The sequence below is a fragment of the Salvelinus sp. IW2-2015 genome, linkage group LG4q.1:29 (genome assembly GCF_002910315.2).
Source record: "Salvelinus sp. IW2-2015 linkage group LG4q.1:29, ASM291031v2, whole genome shotgun sequence".
Lineage (NCBI taxonomy): Eukaryota > Metazoa > Chordata > Actinopteri > Salmoniformes > Salmonidae > Salvelinus > Salvelinus sp. IW2-2015.
In genome coordinates, this window is record NC_036842.1 from 5,777,152 (window position 1) to 5,802,954 (window position 25,803).

At 42.8% G+C, this 25,803-nt stretch overlaps 1 protein-coding gene across 1 annotated transcript in view; it reads left to right on the forward strand.

The window, feature by feature from the left end:
• Nucleotides 1-25,803, forward strand: part of LOC111961300 (contactin-associated protein-like 4) — a 198,404-nt gene that overhangs the window by 157,586 nt on the left and 15,015 nt on the right. Inside the window, exons 17-19 of the mRNA XM_023983461.3 lie at nucleotides 1,169-1,390; nucleotides 20,940-21,179; nucleotides 22,322-22,552. Coding sequence (XP_023839229.1) covers nucleotides 1,169-1,390; nucleotides 20,940-21,179; nucleotides 22,322-22,552 — 693 coding nt within the window. The remainder of the gene's footprint in view (nucleotides 1-1,168; nucleotides 1,391-20,939; nucleotides 21,180-22,321; nucleotides 22,553-25,803) is intronic.

Below are 25,803 nucleotides of genomic sequence, written 5' to 3' on the forward strand. Positions count from 1 at the left end.
AGCTCTTCCAAAATCCTATTCATTAACATGATCCATTCAGATAAGATCCCATCATCCTACAGATGGGCAGGCAGGAGGAGCATCAATTACACAGCCCTGTATGAACATATGCGCTGAATGAATGAAAAATGCCTGACAAATGTTTTCAAGGGGGGAAAAAGACAGACAGCTACTGCATAGTGGAGCCAACTGCCAGGTCAGCAGTGGATGTTTTTGTTGTAAATTATGATTTGGATGTGCGTGTTGTACACAACATCAGGAGCACCTGCTCTTTCCATGACTGACCAGGTGAATCCAGGTGAAAGCTATGATCCCTTATTGTTGTCACGTGAAATCCACTTCAATCAGTGTAGATGAAGGGGAGGAGACAGGTTAAAGAATGATTTTTAAGCCTTGAGACAATTGACACATGGATGACTTTGTGTGACTTTGAACGGGGTATGATAGTAGGTGCCAGACGCACCGGTTTAAGTGTGTCAAGAACTGCAACGCTGCTGGGCATTTTACGCTCAATAGTTTTCGGTGTGTMTCAAGAATGGTCCACTACCCAAAGAACATTCCAACCATCTTGAGACAACTGTGGGAATTATTGGAGTCAACATGGGTCATTATCCCTGTGGAATGCTTTCGACACCTTGTAGTCTATGCTCCGATGAATTGAGGCTGTTCTGAGGACATGTTCCTAATGTTTTGTACACTCAGTGTATACATGTGATGATAGATCTCGGGGAGAGTAGAACTGGAAGACAATGTTGTCAGGCCACTTTGTACTGGTATTGGCATGACAACACCTCGTATTTCTTTATTCTGTTGATACTCAAGGTCAAAGCAACCACCACATTCAATCAACAACGCTTCACAGAAAAGTGAAATAAAAGAAAGTCATATGATCTTGTCTGAGCAGCGTAAAGTTATTATGTTGTCAGGTTTCGCTCGCAGGGGCCAGATGAGGATTTTTATAGACATCGGAAATAAAATGTCTGGGAAAATATCGAGATGWCCAGGGGTTTTAGTTTTGGTGTCATTTGATAGTTATTTGGCTGTAAAAAGCTCTGCTGCTACTCTCTGCTAGTGGGATATTTAACCACCCATCCAAATGCTACTCATCTGGTGTGTCTGACCATCTCTCCTTCTCTCCCCCATCCTCCTCTCCCCCTCCCTCCCACAGCTTCGATGGAGGTCGTCTTCTCGTTTGACGTGGGCAATGGCCCCTTTGAGGTGCGTGTGGAGACGGGCGGCATGGCGCTAAACGACGACAGGTGGCACCGCGTTCGAGCGGAGCGGAACGTGAAAGAGGCTTCACTGTGTGTGGACGCTTTCCCGTGCGCCACACAGAAGGCCCCCGCCGACGGTCACATCCATCTGCAACTCAACAGCCAATTATTTGTAGGTAGGAAAACCCAGCTGCTTCAGACTGCTACTTCTCCCTCATTAGAGGTATGGAAAAACACCAGACCTGGGTTGAAATGCTATTCAAAATGTTTCAAATACTTTGAGTGTTTGCTCTTGCCTAATCTCTCATGGACAGACTATGTAAACATAAATGGTACTGTAGATCTGTCATGATACAATGGAATGCGTGAGATAACGAGCAGCATTTGTTCCAGTGCTTTGGACAAATCACGATTTCGTAGATGTTAGTATCTTTGAATTCCGGAAGGGGAAGGGACATTTGGCACATAGGCTGTAATTTGAAAAAATAGAGAGGGTGGAGCTCTTCGTCCCGGTTCAGATCCTCGTTCTCTCTGTTCTCTTAACATGTATGGATCCAGAACTTAACCAAGATTATCTTTAGCCTGCCCTGGGAGTGCCAGATAGGTGGGGTTTACAGTTTTGAGGTTATTCTATTGGTCCATTAAACCAGGCAAGCTAAATCAAGCACATACAGTGCATTCGGAAACTATTCAGACCCTCACTTTTCCCACATTTTGTTACAGCTTTATTCAAAAATGAAATAGTTTTTTCCCCCTCATCAATCTACACACAGTACCCCATAATGACAAAGCAAAAACTGTTTATTTTTTATTTTTGCAAATTTATACCTTTCACCATGCTTCACCATAGGGATGGTGCCAGGTTTACTCCGCTTGGCATTCAGGCCAAGGTGTTAAATCTTGTTTTCATCACACCAGAGAATCTTGTTTCTCATGGTCTGAGAGTCCTTTAGGTGCCTATTGGCAAACTCCAAGCAGGCTATCATGTGCTTTTTACTGAGGAGTGGCTTCTGTCTGGCCACTCTACCACAGACGCCTGATTGGTGGAGTTCTGCAGAGATGGTTGTCCTTTTGGAAGGTTCTTCCATCTCCACAGAGGAACTCTGGAATTGTGTCAAAGAGACCATCGGTTCTTGGTCACCTCCCTGTCTTGGTGGTTCCAAACTTCTTCCATTTAAGAATGATAGAAGCCACTGAATTCTTGGGGACCTTCAAGAGCCCGGACCTTTCTTGCCCATTCACTCTCTGAATGGCACACATTTAAATATCCTTCTCTGACGTGTCTCCGCTCCTCCCCTTCATCTACACTGATTGAAGTGTATTTAACAAAAGACATCAATAAGGGATCATAGCTTTCACCTGGATTCACCTGGTCAGTCTATGTAATGGAGAGAGCAGGTGTTCATAATGTTTTGTACACTCAGTGTAAATGCCTCAGTCAGAGCTACTAGCCTTTCCACATCCACCAGCCTTACCCACACTTAGAATCAAAGGGAGGGGGACGTCAGTCATCTGTAAGCCGATGGATTAACGTCTACTTTATCAGTCTCCCAAATGGCACCCTATTCCCTAGAGTGTACCCATTGGCCTTGGTCAAAATAAGTGCACTACATAGGGAATAGGGTGTCATTTGGGACACAAACTTTGATTTGGGGCACCATGTGATTCTGTTTGCTCTGCCAGTGGTGAACAGAGACTCTGAATCCATAGCTTCCAAATATAAATAATGGTAATTCCAGATTAATTTGGTGTGTGAAATATTGTGCAATTTCTCTCCTTTTTCGATTTTTTTAGTACTGTACAGCATAGTTCATATGTGAAGTAAGTACTTAGGAGAAGAAGGCCAAGCTTCTAATAGTAAGATGCAGTGGATTTTTTAAATTTTATTTTACCTTTATTTAACTAGGCAAGTCAGTTAAGAACAAATTCTTATTAACAATGATGGCCTAGGAACTGCTTTGTTCCAGAGCAGAACGACAGATTTTTACCTTGTCAGCTCGGGGGTTAGAACTAGAAACCTTTCAGTTACTGGCCCAATGCTCTAACCACTAGGTTACCATCACATGATTGGCAAAATGCCATTCCTCTGTGGTTTCCTATTCGATGTGCAGGTGCTGAGCCGACTGTTTCCTGAAAAATAATCACATTCAATAAATAACCATGAATCACGCTACTGATGGGCTTTGGATCATGCGGTTCTACAGTAGGAGAGTGTGTGTGATTGTGTGTGTCAGTGTGTGTGTGTGTGTGCGTGCGTGTGCACATGTGTGCAACCCCTCCAATTAGTTTTGCATAATTTTTTACACTAAACGTTATCAGATCTTCAACCAAAACCTAATTTTAGATAAAGGGAACCTGAGTGAACAAATAACACGTGGTACTTATTTCATTTATTTAATGAACAAAGTTATGCAATGCCCCTGTGTAAAAAGGTCCCCCTTACACTCGATAACTGGTTGTGCCATCTTTAGCTGTTATGACTACAACCAAATGCTTCCTGTAGTTGGCGGTGCCAGAGAAAGGTCCTAAAAATTGTCAAACACTTCAGCCACCCAAGTCATAGACTGTTCTCGGCAAAAGGACACTTGACTAACTTGACTTGACTAACCTCAACTAGAAACAATAATGTGTAGACTATCACATCAGAAGCTCTATTTTCCCAAAATGCTCCTGAATAACTTCTACCCCTTCGAAGACTGTTGAACAGTTTATCAAATGGCTAGCTGGACTATTTTCGTTGACCCACTTTTTTTTTGTTGCACAGACTCTGCACACTCACTGGACTCTACCAACACACATACTACACTGACTCTCCAACACACACACACACACACACACACACACACACACACACACACACACACACACACACAAGGCACACACAACACACACACCCCAGTCAGTTGGACACACCTACTCATTCAAGGGATTTTCTTTATTTACTCTTTTCTACATGGTAGAATAATAGTGAAGACATCAAACCTTAAAAATAACACATATGGAATCAAGTAGTAACCAAAAAAGTGTTAAACAAATCAAAATATATGTGAGATTCTTCAAAGTAGCCACCCTTTGCCTTGATGACAGCTTTACACTATCAGGTTTCAGGTATGACCCAGATGCAGACAGTGTCGAAGAAACAAACGTTATTTCTAATACAGGGGCAGACAAACAACAGGTCAAAGGCAGGCAAGGGTCAGTAATTCAAAGAGGGTGCAAAGAGTCCAGAACGGCAGGCAGTCTCAGGGTCAGTGCAGGCAGGGGTCAATAATCCAGTTAGGTGGGGCAAGGTATAGAATGGTGCTCAGACTGTCCGCATTAGGCTGAGAAGAGCTGGACTGAGGGCTTGTAGGCCTGTTGTAAGGCAGGTCCTCACCAGACATCACCGGCAACAATGTCGCCTATGGGCACAAACCCACCGTCGCTAGACCAGACAGGACTGGCAAAAAGTGCTCATCACTGACGAGTCGCGGTTTTGTCTCACCAGGGGTGATGGTCGGATTTGCGTTTATCGTCGAAGGAATGAGCGTTACACCGAGGCCTGTACTCTGGAGCGGGATCAATTTGGAGGTGGAGGGTCCGTCATGGTCTGGGGCGGTGTGTCACAGCATCATCAGACTGAGCTTGTTGTCATTGCAGGCAATCTCAACGCTGTGCGTTACAGGGAAGACATCCTCCTCCCTCATGTGGTATCTTTCCTGCAGGCTCATCCTGACATGACACTCCAGCATGACAATGCCACCAGCCATACTGCTCGTTCTGTGTATGATTTCATGCAAGACAGGAATGTCAGTGTTCTGCCATGGCCAGCGAAGAGCCCGGATTCAATCCCATTGAGCACGTCTGGGACCTGTTGGATCGGAGGGTGAGGCTAGGGCCATTCCCTCAGAAATGTCCGGGACTTGCAGGTGCCTTGGTGGAAGAGTGGGGTAACATCTCACAGCAAGAAGCTGGCCAGATCTGGTGCAGTCCATGAGGAGGAGATGCACTGCAGTACTTAATGCAGCTGGTGGCCACACCAGATACTGACTTTTGATTTTGACCCCCCCTTTGTTCAGGGACACATTATTCCATTTCTGTTAGTCACATGTCTGTGGAACTTGTTCAGTTTATGTCTCAGTTGTTGAACCTTATGTTCATACAAATATTTACACATGTTAAGTTTGCTGAAAATAAACGCAGTTGACAGTGCGAGGATGTTTCTTTTTTTGCTGAGTTTGTATACTACCACTGGTGGAATATGTCTGTCTGTTCAGCTGTTCGATCCTTTGGGTGAATAAACTTGGTTGGAGCTTTAATAGTTGTTGAAAGTGTCTTACTCTGATATTTAGAGTGGTTGTGTTCACTGGTTGTGTCCATACCACATTAAGAGACTGGAATCTTGCTGGTGCTGCCAGTTATGAACTGACCTGTATTTTGTTTAAAATAAGTATTTTTTCCTCATGGAAATGTTTGGATATACAGTGCCATTAGAAACTATTCATACCCTTTCACTTATTCCACATTACAGCCTGAATTCAAAATGGATTGAAAATCTGTTTCTTTACTCACCCATCTACACACAATACCCCATAATGACAGTGAAAACATGCTATTAGAATTTTGGAAGATTTATTGAAACTGAAATACAGTCATATGACATTTAAACAAGCAGTCACACCCCTTTGCCATGATATTTTTCTAAATTGAATTGACATGATTGGACATGATTTGGAAAGGCACACACACACGTCTATTTAAGGTCCCACAGTTGACAGTGCATGTCAGAGCAGAAACCAAGCAATGACATCGAAGGAATTGTCCGTAGAGCTCCAAGACAAGATTGTGTCAAGGCACAGATCTGGGGAAGGGTACCAACACATTTCTGCAGCATTGAAGGTCCCCAAGAACACAGTGGCCTCCATCATTCTTAAATGGAAGACGTTTGGAACCACCAAGACTCTTCCTAGAGCTGGCCGCCCGGTCAAACTGAGCATTGGGGGAGAAGGGCCTTGGTCAGGGAGGTGACTCTGATAGAGCTCCAGAGTTCCTCTGTGGAGATGCGAGAACCTTCCAGAAGGACAACCATCTCTGCAGCACTCCACCAATCAGCTCTCCTTTATGGTAGAGTGACCAGACGGAAGCCACTCCTCAGTAAAAGGCACATGATAGCCTACTTGGAGTTTACAAAAAAGGTACCTAAAGGACTCTGACTATGAGAAAAAGATTCTGGTCTGATGAAAAAAAGATTGAACTCTTTGGCCTGAATGCCAAGCGTCACGTCTGGAGGAAACCTGGCACCATCCTTACAGGTGGTGGCAGCATCATGCTGTGGGGATGTTTTTCAGCGGCAGGACTGGGAGACTAGTCAGGATTGAGGCAAAGATGAATGGAGCAAAGTACAGAGAGATCCTTGATGAAAACATGCTCCAAAGCACTCAGGACCTCAGACTGGGGGCGAAGGATCACCTTCCAACAGGACAATGACCCTAAGCACACAGCCAAGACAACGCAAGAGTGGTTTCGGGACACGTTTCTGAATGTCCTTGAGTGGCCCAGCCAGAGCCCGGACTTTAACCTGATCGAACATCTCCGGAGAGACCTGAAGACAGCTGTGCAGCAACGCTCCCTGTCCAACCTGACAGACCTTGAGAGGATCTGCAGAGAAGAATGGGAGAAACTCCAAATACAGGTGTGCCAAGCTTGTAACGTCATACGCAAGAAGACTCTAGGCTGTAATCGCTGCCAAAGGTGTTTCAACAAAGTACTGAGTAACTGGTCTGATTTACTTATATCAATGTGATATTTCCTTCTTTTTATTCTAAAAACCTGTTTTGCTTTATTATTATGGGGTGTAGTTTTGTAGATTTGATGAGGAAAGAATAAGGCTGTAACCTAACAAAATGTGTAAAAACTCAAGGTGTCTGAAATCTTTCCGAAGGCACTGTATATTGGGGGAAGGGTATAAAAACATTTCTAGGGTGTTGAACGTTTCCAAGAGCACATTGTTCTCCATTATTGGGAAATTGATCAAATGTGGAACTATCCAGACTCTGCCTAGTGCATGGCCGTCCTACCCAAACTGAGTAACCGGACAATAAGGACATTGGTCTGGGAGGTGACCACTCTGACAGAACTACTCTCTTTATGGAAGAGTGGCCAGACGGAAGCCRTCCCTGAGAAAAAGGCATATAACAGCATGCCTGGAGTTCACAAAAAATCACGTGAGAGCATAAGGCAAAATATTATATGTTCTGATGAGAAAAGAATTCAACTATTTGGCCTGAATACAAAGCGTGATGTCTGGAGAAGTCCAGGCACAGCTCAAAATCCATCTAACACCATCCCTACCGTGAACCATGGTGGTGGCAGCATCATGCTATGAGGATGCTTTTCAGTGGCAGGGACTGGGTGACTGGTAAGGATAGAGGGAACAATGAATGGAGACAAATACAGGCAAATCCTTGAAGAGAACCTGCTTCAGAGTGCAAACGACCTTAGACTGGGGCAAAGATGTACGTTCCAACAGGACAATGACCCCAAGCCTATGGCCAAAACAATGCTGGAATGGGGCTTCATAACAAAAATGAGTGGCCCAGTCCTTGAGTGGCCCAGATTTGAATCCCATTGGAAAGACTTGAAGATTGCTGTTCAGAGCTTGAGAAGATCTGCAAGTAAAAATGGGAGAAAATCCTCAAATCCAGATGTGCAAATATGCTACAGCCATACCCAAGAAGACAACTCAATGCTGTAATTGCCACCAAAGGTGCTTCTACAAAGTACTGACTTGGGAATACTTTTTAAATTAGATGTTTTTGTATTTAATTTTCAATATATATTTTTCAAATTCTAAAAACATATTTTCACTTTGTCATTATGGGGTATTGTGTGTAGATAGGTGAGAATAATTTTTTGTATCAATTTTGAATTCAGGCTGTAACACAACAAAATTTTCTGAAGTCACATATGTGATTTGAATATTTTGTAAAGTACATATGACACTTCAACCTAAAACATGTGAATTGAATATGTCTTAATTACACATGACAGTAAGCCTATAACATATGTGAATTTAATATTTTGTCAAGTACATGACAGTAAGCCACATAAAAATGTGGTTGAATATTTTGTAAAGAACACTTCAAATCTGCGGTATCATCAAACATACAGGTAACTGCCAAAATAAAGGAAACACAATTWTTTWWTTTTTTTTATGTTGTTGGAAAACGCTGTCACAGGCAGCGCTCCAGAATCTCCCATAAGTATTCAATTGGGTTGAGATCGAGTTACTGAAACAGCCATGGCATATGGTTTACATCGTTTTAACGTTTATAAAAACATTTAGTGACCACTCGTGCCCTGTGGATGTGGGCATGGCCATKGTAGCCAAAATAATGTGCAACTGGTTCTGCCCAGAATTTTTATACATAACCCTAAGCATGATGTGATATTAATTGCTTAGGAATTGCTCAGGACCACACCAGTGTGGGAGCACCTGCATTCAATATATTTTGCATCTCTCATTTACTGAAGTGTTTCCTTTATTTTGGCAATTACACATACTTTTTTGCCCCACTGTACTTAGTCAGCCACCAATTGTGCAAGTTCTCCCACTTAAAAAGATGAGAGAGGCCTGTAAATCATCATAGGTACACTTCAACTATGACAGACAAAATGAGAAAAAAAAATCCAGAAAATCACATTGTAGGATTTTTAATGAATTTATTTGCAAATTATGGTGGAAAAWAAGTATTTGGTCACCTACAAACAAGCAAGATTTCTGGCTCTCACAGACCTGTAACTTCTTCTTTAAGAGGCTCCTCTGTCCTCCACTCGTTACCTGTATTAATGGCACCTGTTTGAACTTGTTATCAGTATAAAAGACACCTGTCCACAACCTCAAACAGTCACACTCCAAACTCCACTATGGCCAAGACCAAAGAGCTGTCAAAGGACACCAGAAACAAAATTGTAGACCTGCACCAGGCTGGGAAGACTGAATCTGCAATAGGTAAGCAGCTTGGTTTGAAGAAATCAACTGTGGGAGCAATTATTAGGAAATGGAAGACATACAAGACCACTGATAATCTCCCTCGATCTGGGGCTCCACGCAAGATCTCACCCCGTGGGGTCAAAATGATCACAAGAACGGTGAGCAAAAATCCCAAAACCACACGGGGGGACCTAGTGAATGACCTGCAGAGAGCTGGGACCAAAGTAACAAAGCCTACCATCAGTAACACACTACGCCGCCAGGGACCCAAATCCTGCAGTGCCAGACGTGTCCCCCTGCTTAAGCCAGTACATGTCCAGGCCCGTCTGAAGTTTGCTAGAGAGCATTTGGATGATCCAGAAGAAGATTGGGAGAATGTCAGAACTTTTTGGTAAAAACTCAACTCGTCGTGTTTGGAGGACAAAGAATGCTGAGTTGCATCCAAAGAACACCATACCTACTGTGAAGCATGGGGGTGGAAACATCATGCTTTGGGGCTGTTTTTCTGCAAAGGGACCAGGACGACTGATCCGTGTAAAGGAAAGAATGAATGGGGCCATGTATCGTGAGATTTTGAGTGAAAACCGGCTATGTCTGAATCCTGGCTTAGGAAGGCCACCAAAAACCCTGACATTTCCATCCCTAACTATAACATTTTCTGACAAGATAGAACTGCCAAAGGGGGCAGAGTTGCAATCTACTGCAGAGATAGCTTACAGAGTTCTGTCTTAGTATCCAGGTCTGTGCCCAAACAATTTGAGCTTCTACTTTTAAAAATCTACCTTCCTCAAACAAGTCTCACCGTTGCCGCTTGCTATAGACGACCTTCTGCCCCCAGCTGTGCCCTAGACACCATATGTGAATTGATTGCTCCCCATCTATCTTCAGAGCTCGTGCTTTTAGGTGACCTAAACTGGGACATGCTTAACAGCCATCCTACAATCTAAGCTTGATGCCCTCAATCTCACACAAATTATCAATGAACCTACCAGGTACAACCCCAAATCCGTAAACACAGGCTCCCTCATAGATATCATCCTAACCAACCTGCCCTCCAAATACACCTCTGCTGTCTTCAACCAGGATCTCAGCGATCACTGCCTCATTGCTTGCGTCCGTAATGGGTCTGCGGTCAAAGGACCACCCCTCATCACTGTCAAACGCTCCCTAAAACACGCAGGCCTTTCTAATCGACCTGGCCCGGGTRCCCTGGAAGGATTTTGCTTTCCTCACAATCTTAAATAAGCATGCCCCATTCAAAAAATKTTGAACCAGGAACAGATATAGCCTGTGGTTCACTCCAGACCTGACTGCCCTTGACCAGCACAAAAACATCCTGTGGCGTACGGCATTAGCATCAAATAGCCCCCACGATATGCAACTTTTCAGGGAAGTCAGGAACCAATATACACAGGCAGATAGGAAAGCAAAGGCTAGCTTTTTCAAACAGAAATTTGCATCCTGCAGCACAAACTCCAAAAAGTTCTGGGACACTGTAAAGTCCATGGARAATAAGAGCACCTCCTCTCAGCTGCCCACTGCACTGAGGCTAGGAAACACTGTCACCACCGATAAATCTACGATAATTGAGAATTTCAATAAGCATTTTTCTACGGCTGGCCATKCTTTCCACCTGGCCACCCTTACCCTGGTCAACAGCCCTACACCCCCCACAGCAACTTGCCCAAGCCTCCCCCATTTCGCTTTCACCCAAATCCAGATAGCTGATGTTCTGAAAGAGCTGCAAAATCTGGACCCCTACAAATCAGCAGGGCTAGACAATCTCTTTCTAAAATTATCAGCCGAAATTGTTGCAAACCCTATTACTAGCCTGTTCAACCTCTCTTTCGTATCGTCTAAGATCCCCAGATTGGAAAGCTGCCGCGGTCATCCCCCTCTTCAAAGGGGGAGACACTCTAGACCCAAACAGCTACATACCTATATCTATCCTACCCTGCCTTTCTAAGGTCTTCAAAAGCCAAGTTAGTAAACAGATCACCGACCATTTCAAATCAAATTGTATTTGTCACATACACATGGTTAGCAGATGTTAATGTGAGGGTAGCGAAATGCTTGTGCTTCTAGTTCCGACCATGCAGTAATATCTAACAAGTGATCTAACCTAACAATTTCACAACAACTACCTTATACACACAAGTGTACAGGAATGAATAAGAATATGTACATAAAAATATATGAATGAGTGATGGCCGAACGGCATAGGCAAGATGCAGTAGATGGTATCGAGTACAGTATATACATATGAGATGAGTCATGTAGGGTATGCAAACATTATTTAAAGTGGCATTGTTTAAAGTGGCTAGTGATACATGTATTACATCAAGATGGCAAGATGCCGTAGATGGTATAGAGTACAGTATATACATATGAGATGAGTCATGTAGGGTATGCAAACATTATTTAAAGTGGCATTGTTTAAAGTGGCTAGTGATACATTTATTATATCCTATTTTTTATTATTAAAGTGACTAGAGATTGGAGTCAGTATGTTGGCAGCAGCCACTCAATGTTAGTGATGGCTGTTTAACAGTCTGATGGCCTTGAGATAGAAGCTGTTTTTCGGACTCTCGGTCCCCGCTTTGATGCATCTGTACTGACCTCGCCTTCTGGATGATAGCGGGGGGAACAGGCAGTGGCTCGGGTGGTGGGGTCCTTGATGATCTTTTTGGCATTCCTGTGACATTGGGTGGTGTAGGTGTCTTGGAGGGCAGGTAGTTTGCCCCCGGTGATGCGTTGTGCAGACCTCACTACCCTCTGGAGAGCCTTACGGTTATGGGCAGAGCAGTTGCCGTACCAGGCGGTGATACAGCCCGACAGGAATCTCTCGATTGTGCATCTGTAAAAGTTTGTGAGTGTTTTTGGTGACAAGCCAAATTTCTTCAGCCTCCTGAGGTTGAAGAGGCGCTGCTGCGCCTTCTTCACCACGCTGTMTGTGTGGGTGGACCAATTCAGTTTGTCCGTGATGTGTACGCCGAAGAACTTAAAACTTTCCACCCTCTCCACCACTGTCTCGTTGATGTGGATAGGGGGCTGCTCCCTCTGCTGTTTCCTGAAGTCCACGATCATCTCCTTTGTTTTGTTGACATTGAGTGTGAGGTTATTTTCCTGACACCACACCACACGATGAACAGCATTCTTACATAGGTATTCCTCTTGTCCAGATGGGTTAGGGCAGTGTGCAGTGTGATTCCGATTGCGTCATCTGTGGACCTATTGGGGCGGTAAGCAAATTGGAGTGGGTCTAGGGTGTCAGGCAGGGTGGAGGTGATATGATCCTTGACTAGTCTCTCAAAGCACTTCATGAAATGACTTAAATGTAAAATGATGACGGAAGTGAGTGCTACGGGGCGGTAGTCATTTAGCTCAGTTACCTTAGCTTTCTTGGGAACAGGAACAATGGTGGCCCTCTTGAAGCATGTGGGAACAGCAGACTGGGATAAGGATTGATTGAGAATGTCCGTAAACACACCAGCCAGCTGGTCTGCGCATGCTCTGAGGACGCGGCTGGGGATGCCGTCTGGGCCTGCAGCCTTGCGAGGGTTAACACGTTTAAATGTTTTACTCATGTTGGCTGCAGTGAAGGAGAGCCCGCAGGTTTTGGTAGCAGCCGTGTCAGTGGCACTGTAGTGTCCTCAAAGCGAGCAAAGAAGTTGTTTAGTCTGTCTGGGAGCAAGACATTGTGGTCCGCGACGGGCTGGTTTTTCTTTTGTAGTCCGTGATTGACTGTAGACCCTGCCACATACCTCTCGTGTCTGAGCCGTTGAATTGCGACTCTACTTTGTCTCTATACTGACGCTTAGCTTGTTTGATTGCCTTGCGGAGGGAATAGCTACACTGTTTGTATTCGGTCATGTTTCTGGTAACCTGGCCCTGATTAAAAGCAGTGGTTCGCTCTTTCAGTTTTGCTCGAATGCTGCCATTAATCCACGGTTTCTGGTTGGGGAAGGTTTTAATAGACGCTGTGGGTACAACATCACAGATGCACTTGCTAATAAACTCGCACCCCGAATCAGCATATTCATCAATGTTGCTGTTCGACGCTAAGGGGAACAAAACAAAATGATAGAAGCAATCTTGGTCGGGCCAGCGTTGAACAGACCTGAGTGCAGGTGCTTCCTGTTTTAGTTTCTGTCTATAGGCTGGGAGCAACAAAATGGAGTAGTGGTCAGCCTTTCCAAAAAGAGGGTGGGGGAGGGCCTTTTATACGTCGCGGAAGTTAGAATAACAATGATCTAGGGTTTTGCCAGCCCGGGTCGCGCAATCGATATGCTGATAGAATTTAGGTAGCCTTGGTTTCAGATTAGCCTTGTTAAAATCCCCAGCTACAATAAACGCAGCCTCAGGAGCCTTTCGAATCCCACCGTACCTTCTCCGCTATGCAATCTGGTTTCCGAGCTGGTCATGGGTGCACCTCAGCCATGCTCAAGGTCCTAAACGATATCATAACCGCCATCGATAAGAGACAATACTGTGCAGCTGTATTCATCGACCTGGCAAAGGCTTTAGACTCTGTCAATCATCACATTCTTATCAGCAGACTCAACCGCCTTGGTTTCTCAAATGACTGCCTCGCCTGGTTCACCAACTACTTCTCAGACAGAGTTCAGTGTGTCAAATCGGAGGGCCTGTTGTCCGGAMCCTCCGACTCTCGGGCCGACTCTTTTCTCTGTATACGTCAATGATGTCGCTCTTGCTGCTGGTAATTCTCTGATCCACCTCTACACAGACGACACCATTCTGTATACTTCTGGCCCTTCTTTGGAAACTGTGTTAACTAACCTCCAGACGAGCTTCAATGCCATACAACTCTCCTTCCGTGGACTCCAACTGCTCTTAAATGCAAGTAAAACTAAATGCATGCTCTTTAACCGATTGCTGCCCGCACCTGCCCGCCCGTCCAGCATCACCACTCTGGACGGTTCTGACTTAGGATATGTGGACAACTACAAATACCTAGGTGTCTGGTTAGACTGTAAACTCTCCTTTCCAGACTCACATTAAGCATCTCCAATCCAAAATTAAATCTAGAATTGGCTTCCTATTTTGCAACAAAGCATCCTTCATTCATGCTGCCAAACATACCCTCGTAAAACTGACTATCCTGCCGATCCTTGACTTTGGCGATGTAATTTGCAAAATAGCCTCCAACTCTCTACTCAGCAAATTGGATTCAGTCTATCACAGTGCCATCTGTTTTGTCACCAAAGCCCCATATACTACCCACCACTGCAACCTGTATGCTCTCGTTGGCTGGTCCTCGCTTCATAYTCGTCGCCAAACCCACTGGCTTCAGGTCATCTATAAGTATTTGCTAGGTAAAGCCCTGCCTTATCTCAGCTCACTGGTCACCATAGCCGCACCCACCCATAGCACGCGCTCCAGCAGGTATATTTCACTGGTCACCCCCAAAGCCAATTCCTCCTTTGGTTCCAGTTCTCTGCTACCAATGACTGGAACGAGTTGCAAAAATCACTGAAGCTGGAGACCGATATCTCCCTCACTAACTTTAAGTTCCAGCTGTCAGAGCAGCTCACAGATCACTGCACCTGTACATAGCCCATCTGTAAATAGCCCATCCAACTACCCCATCCCCATACTCTTAATTATTTTTTTTCTCCTTTGCACCCCAGTATCTCTACTTCCACATTCATCTTCTGCACATCTATCACTCCAGTGTTTAATTGCTAAATTGTAATTATTTCTCCACTATGGCCTAYTTATTGCCTTACCTCCCTAATCTTACCTCATTTGCACACACTGTATATAGACTTTTTTACTCTATTGTGTTATTGACTGTATGTTTGTTTWTTCCATGTGTAACTCTGTGTTGTTGTTTGTGTCACACTGCTTTGCTTTATCTTGGCCAGGTCGCAGTTGTAAATGAGAACTTGTTCTCAACTAGCCTACCTGGTTAAATAAAGGTGAAATAAATAAATAAAATAAAAGTCCCTATGTGCCAGGAAACAAAAAGTGAACTGGCATTTCGGACAGAAAATCTGGCATTTTACGCTTTTTTCCCCCTGTGTTTTGTGCAATGCTTACAGTTCTTCCTTTTGTCGTTTGGCATGTGTGTGTGGTGAGCATGGTTACTTCCCTAGTGTCCTTCCATTTAACAAAAAGCAGCTTGTTAGTCCTGCTCCAACGTAAGGTCCCGCTCTCCACTGTCTTTGTCATGTCGTCTACCTTGGTCTTGGGGAAACCGATTCTGTTAGGACGAATGGTGCCACAAGCACTATGAAAAGCATGGGACTATAATACCAGTCAAAAGTTGACACACCTACTCATTCAAGGGTTTGTCCTTTTACTATTTTCTACATTGTAGAATAATAATTAAGACGTCAACTCTATCTGTTATGCGCAAAGAAAGTCACTCAGTGGACATTTGATGTTTCCATTAAGTCATACATCATCAGATAACATGGCAATATGCTAGATTTGTTCCTACCAACCTAAGGATTCATTTGATACCCCCCATGTAGCTATAGCTCAAACACAGACCAAATCGAAGTTTACCTTCTAAGATGTTTGGTGAAAACGTTGTGTAAAATAAACATTTTGACTCTCGGGCTGGTGATCAATAACGGTAGGTCACATCCAATCAGATACGATTAACCTCATGATCTGCGGAGTCCCAGCTTTCGATGTGTATCAATGTATTCCGTGTTTATTTTGTTTATGCTTCACAACGCTAAACGGAATGTAGGTAGCAGCCATCTTGAAATGAGGTAATCGGCTCGGGCTGCCTTTGTAAATACGTATGCCCATATATGGTAGTAAGTCACACCAAAAATTTGAAGGCACCGATCAATAGCTAACATACTCAGCGTTTCGGGAAAAGGCCCTGCTTTTACAGATAGGGGCTACCGTTCTCATACTATACTGAATTAAAACATTTTTTAAAAATCTGGGGAATTTACATTTAAGAGGTTTTTAGCTTCCTAGGAACCCCAAGAGGTTTTCTTCCCCATAGGGCATCTTGATATGGTCCCCCACCGGTAACCATTCTCTAGGATTACTGGCTAAAGACATTCTTCACATAAATATTCATTCAAATACCCGGTCTCTGTCTCTTCCCCGAAGCCACTGTTTGTTCTTCCTCCAAAGTGGGTGTTTGCAGATATGACAAGAAAAAAGAAAACATATTTGCTTGGTGATAAAGTATTCTACTGCAGCCTGGTTTTCCTTGTGTTTTCTTTCTTTAATCATTAGAATATGGTCTCGGGCGAAAACAGACTGAAGACCAGCACAATGACACTGATAGGCTCAATATGAGGTTGCGTAAAGGTTTATCAGAGCCTGTCAGAAGGCAATAGGACGTTATGAAATGAAATCATACATTTGCTTAGAGATAATAGTCTGTGTATTGAAAAAGTATTTGCTCCATTTCTGATTTTCTAAACGTTTGCGTATTTTTGACCAAGGCCGGCGCTAGGACAAATCCCTTGGGCAGACATTTGATTTCCATATGGGGCGCTTATTTTTTTTTACCTTAATTTGACTAGGCAAGTAAGTTAAGAACACATTCCTATTTACATGACGCCCTACTGGGGAACTGCTTTGTTCAGGGGCAGAACGACAGATTTTTACCTTGTCAGCTCGAGGATTCGATCCAGCAACCACTAGGCTACCTGCTGCCCCTTAAGGTACCTCCTATAGGCTATATAAAAATACAAATAATATTATTAAGTGTTTAATAAATTGTATTCGTGGAGTGCCTATGTTACAACTATGAAACAGAAAGCATTGGTGTTGGAACCTGGTAGACTATACGCTTATTTTTATAATGACCAAATAAAAATAAATACCCCAACCACTAAGATGCACGGTCAGCAAGATGCATGGTCAAATGACGAAAACATCAGTAGCCTAAATATCATTACAAGCGCCAAGTGTGCTTGATAATAGTGAMAATTATCACAATATAAATAATGGGATTATGAATATGTGTTGATATGATAATCAAAAAGTAAATTATWAGTTGGCGCATGTCCATGTCACATAGCCTGAACAACGAAAGCTGTTGAATGCGTAGCTGATTTTATTTCTTGCTTGAGACGTAGGGACTGCTTATCAGTGATGCCATTTGGTGCTGATAATAGTTTATAGAATTCTCAACGGCTTGTTCTATTCCCAAACAGTGCCTTCCTCGCTCCTGTCTCACGATTTCATTCGGTGGTGGCCTGGGCACCAACTCAGTGCGCACAGTTCTGTCTTTTTTTGCGTTAGGCCTCGGAGGCGTCGGTTCCGGTTGAGGCTCAGAATCAGAAGAATACTCATCAGAGATGTCATCGTGATTTATTTATTCCCCACCATCAGAGTCGTTTTCATTCAGATTTTTTAGCAACGCTAACGAGTGCATCCATTTGTCTTGGTCTTCTTACCATTGTAAATTACGCACGCTCTCACTGTGTATTCCAATTAAGCCAGAGTAGACTGATTAGAATAGATGAATACAATAGAATGGCCCGCCCTGTTTTTCATTCACAATTGGTGATTACATAATTATGAATCGTTCGCTTCCCCTCACTCATCAACTCATCCATTCTCCCCATCATACTTTAGCCTACTTCATTTATTTTATCTCTTATTATAGGCCTATGTCTGAAATTAGTCACTTTCGGTTCAATTTCGAGGCAATTATCGGAGTGATTTTCAACTGGGCACGACATCTTTAACTATCGGGAGAAGAGGGGAGCAGGTCCTACTTTCGTGAGACAGAGGTGCAATGGGAAAAACCATGTACAAAATGACATGCTCTCCTAAAACTGTCGATAACACCAGTTCTGTTTGTGATATTAAGATTCTAACAATGACAGAATTTACATAACCAGTCAAAAGTTTTAGAACACCTACTCCAGGGTTTTTCTTTATTTTTACTCTTTTCTAGATTGTAGGATAATAGTGAAGACATCAAAACTATGAAATAACACATATGGAATCATGTAGTAACCAAAAAAGTGTTAAACAAATCAAAATATTTTATATTTGAGATTCTTCAAAGTAGCCACCCTTTGCCTTGATGACAGCTCTGCACACTCTTGACATTCTCTCAATCAGCTTCATGAGGTAGTCATCTGGTATGCATTTCAATTAACAGGTGTGCCTTGTTAAAAGTTGATTTGTGGAATTTCTTTCCTTCTTAATGCGTTTCAGCCAAGTTGTGTTGTGACAAGGTAGGGGTGGTACACAGACGATAGCCCTATTTGCTAAAGTCCATATTATGACAAGAACAGCTCAAATAAGCAAAGAGACACGACAGTCCATCATTACTTTAAGACATGAAGGTCAGTCAGTCTGGGAAATTTCAAGAACTTTGAAACTTTCTTCAAGTGCATTTGCAAAAATCATCAAGTGCTATGATGAAACTGGCTCTCATGAGCACCGCCACAGGAAAGGAAGACCCAGAGTTACCTCTGCTGCAGAGGATAAGTTCATTAGAATAACTTTGACTCAGAAATTGCTGCCCAAATAAATGTTTCACAGAGTTCAAGTAACAGACACATCTCAACATCAATTGTTCAGAGGAGACTGCATGAATCAGGCCTTCATGTTTGAATTGCTGAAAAGAAACCATTACTTAAGGACACCAATAAGAAAGAAGAGACTTGCTTTTGCCAAGAAACACGAGCAATGGACATTAGACCGGTGGAAATCTGTCCTTTTGTCTGAATAGTCCAAGTTTGAGATTTTTGGTTCCAACCACCATGTCTGTGCCGTGAAGCATTGAGGAGGTGGTGTGGGGGTGATTTGCTGGTGACACTGTCAGTGATTTATTTAGAATTCAAGGCACAGTTAACCAGCATGGCTACCACAACATTCTGCAACGATACACCATCCCACCTGGTTTGCGCTTAGTGGGACTATCGTTTGTGTTTCAAAAGGACAATTTCCCCACACACCTCCAGGCTGTGTAAGGGCTATTTGACCAAGAAGGAGAGTTATGGAGTGCTGCATCAGATGACCTGGCCTCCACAATCACCCAACCTCAACCCTATTGGGATTAATTGTACCGCAGAGTGAAAAGCAGTCATCAAGTGCTCAGCATATGTGGGAAGTCCTTCAAGACTGTTGGACAAGCATTCCAGGTGGAGCTGGTTGAGAGAATGCCAATAGTGCGCAAAGCTGTCATCAAGGAAAAGTGTGGCTACTTTGAATAATCTCATTTGTTTAACACCTTTTTGGTTACTATATGATTTCATATGTGTTATTTAATAGTTTTTATGTCTTCACTATTATTCTACGGTGTAGAAAATAGTAAAAAAATAAAGAAAAACCCTTGAATAAGTAGGTGTCAAAATTTTTGACTGGTACTGCATATTATAGATTTGTTTAGGAAAAGTCAAAGATTGTCTTTAAAAATGGCATAGTAATACATTTTTTAAAATTCATGAGCAGTCCAAATGACTGCTTTAGTGGTTCTATTGTGGCTTTTATAGTAATGACATGTAGCCTAAGTTAACTGTGAAAATGTATTAGCCTACCTTTTAAACACACTGACTTTCACCTGAGGTTCCTAATGTCATGTTTTCCTTTTAAGTGTTTTTATTCTCGGACAGCTTTTCTCTCCACACTTACACTTACACTCTCTCTCACTCTTTCTCTCTCCGCCAGTTTTTGTCTCTCTTTCTCTCTCGTTCTCGCCCCCCCTCGCTCTCTCTCTCTTTCTCTCACTCGTACTCTCTCAAATCAAATCTCTCTCTCTCTTTCTCTCTCTGTGACAGCATTTCTCTCCTTTTCCTGCTCCAGTGGCCCAAACGCACCGGCTTCTCCTCTCCTCGGGGATTTGTCTCGGCTCACTGTTCCACTTTCCCGGAATCATGAGCTCATTCTGATGCACAATTACCCAAACATGATTAAATCCCACCAGACAGTTACCCAAAGTCTGCTCTGCGATGACCAAATGACAGTTTATTCCAACTCAACTAGCTTAAGAGTGTTCAATAACATTTGATTTGACAACTACCTTAGAAACGCTTTAACATTGTAGTGTAAGTTTGCTTAAAAAAATCCACGTTTTCAGTTTCAGCATCAGTTAATGTTCCGTCTACAATGACCAAGTGACATTTTATTCAGCAGTTTATAGAAGGAAATATTTTTTACATTCCATTTGACCAAGAACTTGACAATACAGTACCTAAGAAATGGATTGTAGTGGTGATTTGATTCAAAAAAGCTTTCAATTATATTTGACCAAAGAGTTGACACAGCCCACCTAAAAAATGTTTTAACATTGTAGTGCTGCTTAAAAAAACATTATAATCAGGTTTTCAGTTTGAATCAGAATGCCAATTGTACTCGCAGACAGAGAGCCAGAGTGCCTTGCAGGGGGAAAGGCTCATTGATTCTTTGTTGTGAAAAGCCTTGCATGAACTCTAAGAACAATTTGAGCTGCCAGCTCTGAAGGATGGGGGGATGCCAGAAAGAAGAGAGAGAGAAGAAAAGGAGAGGGAGGTTAGCAGCCAGAGCAGTGGCAGCAGACAGACAGCTGATCAAATTCAACTCCCTGAATGTGTTTTCCACTCTCAACTTTGTTTTCATCGCCCTGTCGTCGTTTAAATGACTTCTGTTCTTTAAAAAAAGTGTTGTCAAATTTACGCTCCCGGGAGYGACGGGCGGGTGACATGTCAAATAACTCTGGTACTGTAGCCCTGCGTGCCCCATCACACAGAAGAAGATAAAATAACAGATAAAAAAAAAACAGGAACAATGCATTTTGTGTTGTTTCTTGGCAGGTGGCACTGCTTCCAGAATGAAAGGTTTCCTGGGGTGTATCCGCTCGCTGCAACTAAACGGGAGGACTCTGGACCTGGAGGAGAGGGCTAAGATCACGCCCGGGGTGAGTCCGGGCTGCCCGGGACACTGCGGCAGCTACGGGCATCTGTGCCAGAACCAGGCGAGGTGTGTGGAGAGGTACAATGGCTTCTCCTGCGACTGTGGCCTCTCCGCCTACGCAGGCCCCTTCTGCCAGAGAGGTAAATAGACTATGAGCATCACCTCGACCTCAGCCTCTGAGCTCTGAGTTTCTTCTGATCAACTCACTTGCCCTTGGGGCGATCAGCGATGTGAGAGGATGTACGTCGGTCCCAATTCACTCCATAATCCTCCTCTTTGGCCCCAACCCTTTCGATTTTTGTAGATAAGGTGGAAGCAATGTGGAGGAAGCTTCACCACTTTACTGCGAATACAGTACCTGTCTCTGACCCTTTAGATCTAGCTGCATACATCTAACAAGGGTTAGGGGGAGGATAGGAACGATTTGGGACCAACTGGTGGAGCTCATATTTGTGCACTCAACAAAAACACAGGACATACTGTATTACAGTACAAGACTAATGTTAGAACTGTTGTTAGATTCTAAAGCCATATGTTTTTTGTTGATGGTTCTGCTGCTGTCTGAGAGTTTATTTAATTCCTTCATTATAAGGCTAATAGATACGGTTACCTCTTTGTCACTTCCTACCAAGGAGTGGAAATACCTTCCAGAACAGCCATTTAGAAAGTGGTGCATACAGTACTAAATGAGAACCATCAAAAGGTCAAGAATTTATATTATTTTAGAGGACCCTCATATTGAGCTCGAGGTCAAGCATTACTTTACAAGTTCTTACCAGCTGTGTGCATTAGCTACATCAAGAGCTTGATATAGAAGTGTTTCTGTACATCCTTTGATGTCTCTGAGTCATCGCCATCAGCGGGTCACCTGTGTGATGCAGGCAGGCCGATTTGTACATTTTCAAGAATTCATATAAATGACTTGGACCACTTCATGGTTAGAACATCAGCGGGCAGTCGCCATGGTGCTGATTGACACAATGCCACAGTGGTAGACTGTTGAGCATTAAATAGAGTATTGTTCTGTAAGTAACATGCTGATTGTATGGTTTTATTTACAGTATGTCTGTTAAAAATAAATTGCAAATATGAACAAAGGCGTAGATTGTTAAATACATGAAAGTTTTTAAATTGTTAATAGAGTTTACTCATGGACAGAATGTTAACAGATGTATAACAAAAGTGAAAAACTGTTCTATCACAATGTGGAACTATTGGCCTATTCAATTCAACCCCCAAAAAATAACCACCGACTCCTCTATTCTGCTTTCCCAACCTCCAGAGGTCTCTGCTTACTTCAAACCTGGGACATCAGTCCAGTACACATTCAAGGAGCCGTACGAGCTGACTAGAAACGCCAGCACTCAGTCCCAGTCCTCCTCCATCTACTCTGACCTGACGCTACGAGGAGAGAATGTCTCGTTTAGCTTTAGAACCACACAGAGCCCTGCGTTACTGCTCTACATCTGCTCCTACTACAGAGAGTACCTGGCTGTGCTGCTCAACAGGAATGGTAAGAAGCAGAGAGATAAAAAAATAAAATTAAAAGTATTTTCTGCCGTTTTTAAACATTTCAATGATTCGAAGTAACACACCTTTATTTAGCATTTACTGTACAGAGTGAATACAAATCTCTGTATCAGCTTGTAGGGTCTATAAAAATCTGAAAAATAACGGACATATCAAGTAACATGAAGGTGTACAACTATTGTCATTTTGGAACTAAATATTACTACATCTAGAAAGGTTATTAACAGCAACTTTAAGAGAGAGAGAGATCATCTTTAGAAAGCAGGTCCTAATCTGGCTGCTCCTTTCCTTCCACTAGCACCTTTAACAGAATTCATTTGGATTAATTTGAGTCTCCAAGTCCCCGTAGACACCAGGCCTGTCAGACACTATTGCCTCTCAATTCATGCACAGTAAATTGTTAAGGCTTTGTCTGTCTTTCTAGGAGAGCACAAACAAGACCTCTCAGGAGCAGTGAGAGGATAGTACAAAAATATATATTTTTTAAAGGGGCAATCAGCAGTTGCTATATTCATGTTTGGACTTGTAAATCAATGATATGTAACCCTTTATTCTTGAAGAATATAAATGCCTCATGAGCTTAGTTCAACGGTCGCACCCCATCAGATTTGCCCCCAATGCTCCTTATAGGACACATCACTGCGCTCTATTCTCCTCTGTAAACTGGTAATGTCTGTGTACCCGTCGCAATACCCACTGGTTGATGCTTATTTATAAAACCCTCTTAGGCCTCACTCCCCCCTATCTGAGATACCTACTGCAGCCCTCATCCTCCACATACAACACCCGTTCTGCCAGTCACATTCTGTTAAAAGGTCCCCAAAGCACACACATCACTGGCTCGCTCCTCTTTTCAGTTCGCTGCAGCTAGCGACTGGACCAAGCTGCAAAAAATACTCAAACTGGACAGTTTTATCTCCATCTCTTCATTCAAAGACTCAATCATGGACACTCTTACTGACAGTTGTGGCTGCTTCGCGTGATGTATTGTTGTCTCTACCTTGCCTTTTGTGCTGTTGTCTGTGCCCAATAATGTTTGTACCATGTTTTGTGCTGCTACCATGTTTTGCTGCGGCCATGTTGTGTTGCTAACATCTTGTTGTCATGGTGTGTTGCTACCATGCTGTGTTGTCATGTGTTGCTGTCATTCTATGTTGTCGTCTTAGATCTCTCTTTATGTAGTGTTGTGGTGTCTCTCTTGTCGTGATGTGTGTTTTGTACTATATTTTAATTTTAATTACATTTTTAATCCCAGCCCCTGTCCCCGCAGGGGGCCTTTTGGTAAGCCGTCATTGTAAATAAGAATTTGTTCTTAACTTACCTAGTTAAATGAAGGTTAAATAAAAAATAAAACAATCTGAACGGTCCCTCTCCAGTTATATAATAGTTGTTTCTTAGTCCTATGGTACAAATCATGTCATGGCTCAAATACTTCTAACCTTACAGTGCCTCAGTAATTGTGAACTATCTGATACGATTGCCCTCTGCTTAAATCTAAAAATGGGTCCTTCACACTTATTTAATAGAATTGTTTAATTTGTCYTATTGCGCAAATCGTTTGTCTATTCTAGCCCTTACAAATATTTGTTTTTCTACTGGATATGTGTAAAAAAWAWATATATATTTAAATAACAAATACATTGTCTGCTTAAAGTGTACAATTCCACTTTTGTATGAAGTGATCATTTGTGTGCAGCAGCGTCAACGAGGGTGTGTTTTCTTAAGAGGTGCAATACATTTCCAATCTCCCCATTCATTTGAATGTGAATGTGAATGTTTGTTTCTCTGAGATGACTGACGACACCAACACAGCCGTGCATTACTCAGAGCCCCTCGGATACTTAATTCCTTCCAAATTACAAAAATACATTTGATTTAATATCTCTGTTATTGATAGGGAATTAGAGATGAATCCTCTTAGTAGCTGAATGCTTTGTAGGCTTATGTTATGAAATCAGTCACTGTAGCCTTGAACATTGAGGAAATTTCCTTGAAATGCTACAGTATAAACAACAATTTGCCGGGTACGTCGTAAATGCTCCCCCACATGGTAGCGATATTGTTCAGTGGCTGTCTGCATTTTAATGACAGTGATAGTGTTACATGTCTGTCACTGTCTGCGTTTAACCTTTTACTGCAGTGGGCTAAATCCAGGTCACATAGATTGTTTCTTAGAAGTCTTAAACAAATCTCTTTTGACACAAAGGTATACACCTCACACACATTGTAATAGACTTAAAAAAAGAAGACTTGTATCATGTCAGATAAAGAGTTGAAATGTATAAAATTCTGAGTTTGCATCCCAATATTAMACTTCATATACACATCACAGAAGACTATAATATACAAAAATCGCTTGACATAGAAACACCAGATTTTCAGCAGGTTTTGGAGATAATGTTTATTAATTATGACATTTAGAAAAATATTAATAACATCCCACCCATGAGGGCCACGAGGTAATTTGACAGCAGGAAAGGGCCACGTGGTTTTGATTGTTACGGTATACAAGTTATATCTCTATATAATTCGGAAGGTTACCTGGGTGTTATAATGAAGTGATATTAAACGTGTCCCTACACTGAGTGGACAAAACATTAGGAACACCTTCCTAATATTGGGCCGCACTCCCTTTGGCCCTCAGAACAGCTTTAATTTGTCGGGGCATGGACTCTACAAGGTGTCGAAAGTGTTCCACCGGGATGCTGGCCCAAGTTGACTCCAATGCTTCCCACAGTTGTGTCAAGATAATGGAGATATCATCCTGACATGACCCTCCCACATGACAATGCCACCAGCCATACTGCTCGTTCTGTGCGTGATTTCCTGCAAGACAGGAATGTCAGTGTTCTGCCATGGCCAGCGAAAGAGCTCGGATCTCAATCCCATTGAGCACGTCTGGGACCTGTTGGATCGGAGGGTGAGGGCTAGGGCCATTCCCCCCAGAAATGTCCAGGAACTTGCAAGGGCCTTGGTAGAAGAGTGGGGTAACATCTCACAGCAAGAACTGGCAAATCTGGTGCAGTCCATGAGGAGGAGATGCACTGCAGTACTTAATGCAGCTGGTGGCCACACCAGATACTGACTGCKACTTTTKATTTTGAACCCCCCCCCCCCCCCCYTTGTTCAGGGACACATTATTCCACTTCTGTTAGTCACATGTCTGTGGAACTTGTTCAGTTTATGTCTCAGTTGTTGAATCTTATGTCCATACAAATATTTACACATGTTAAG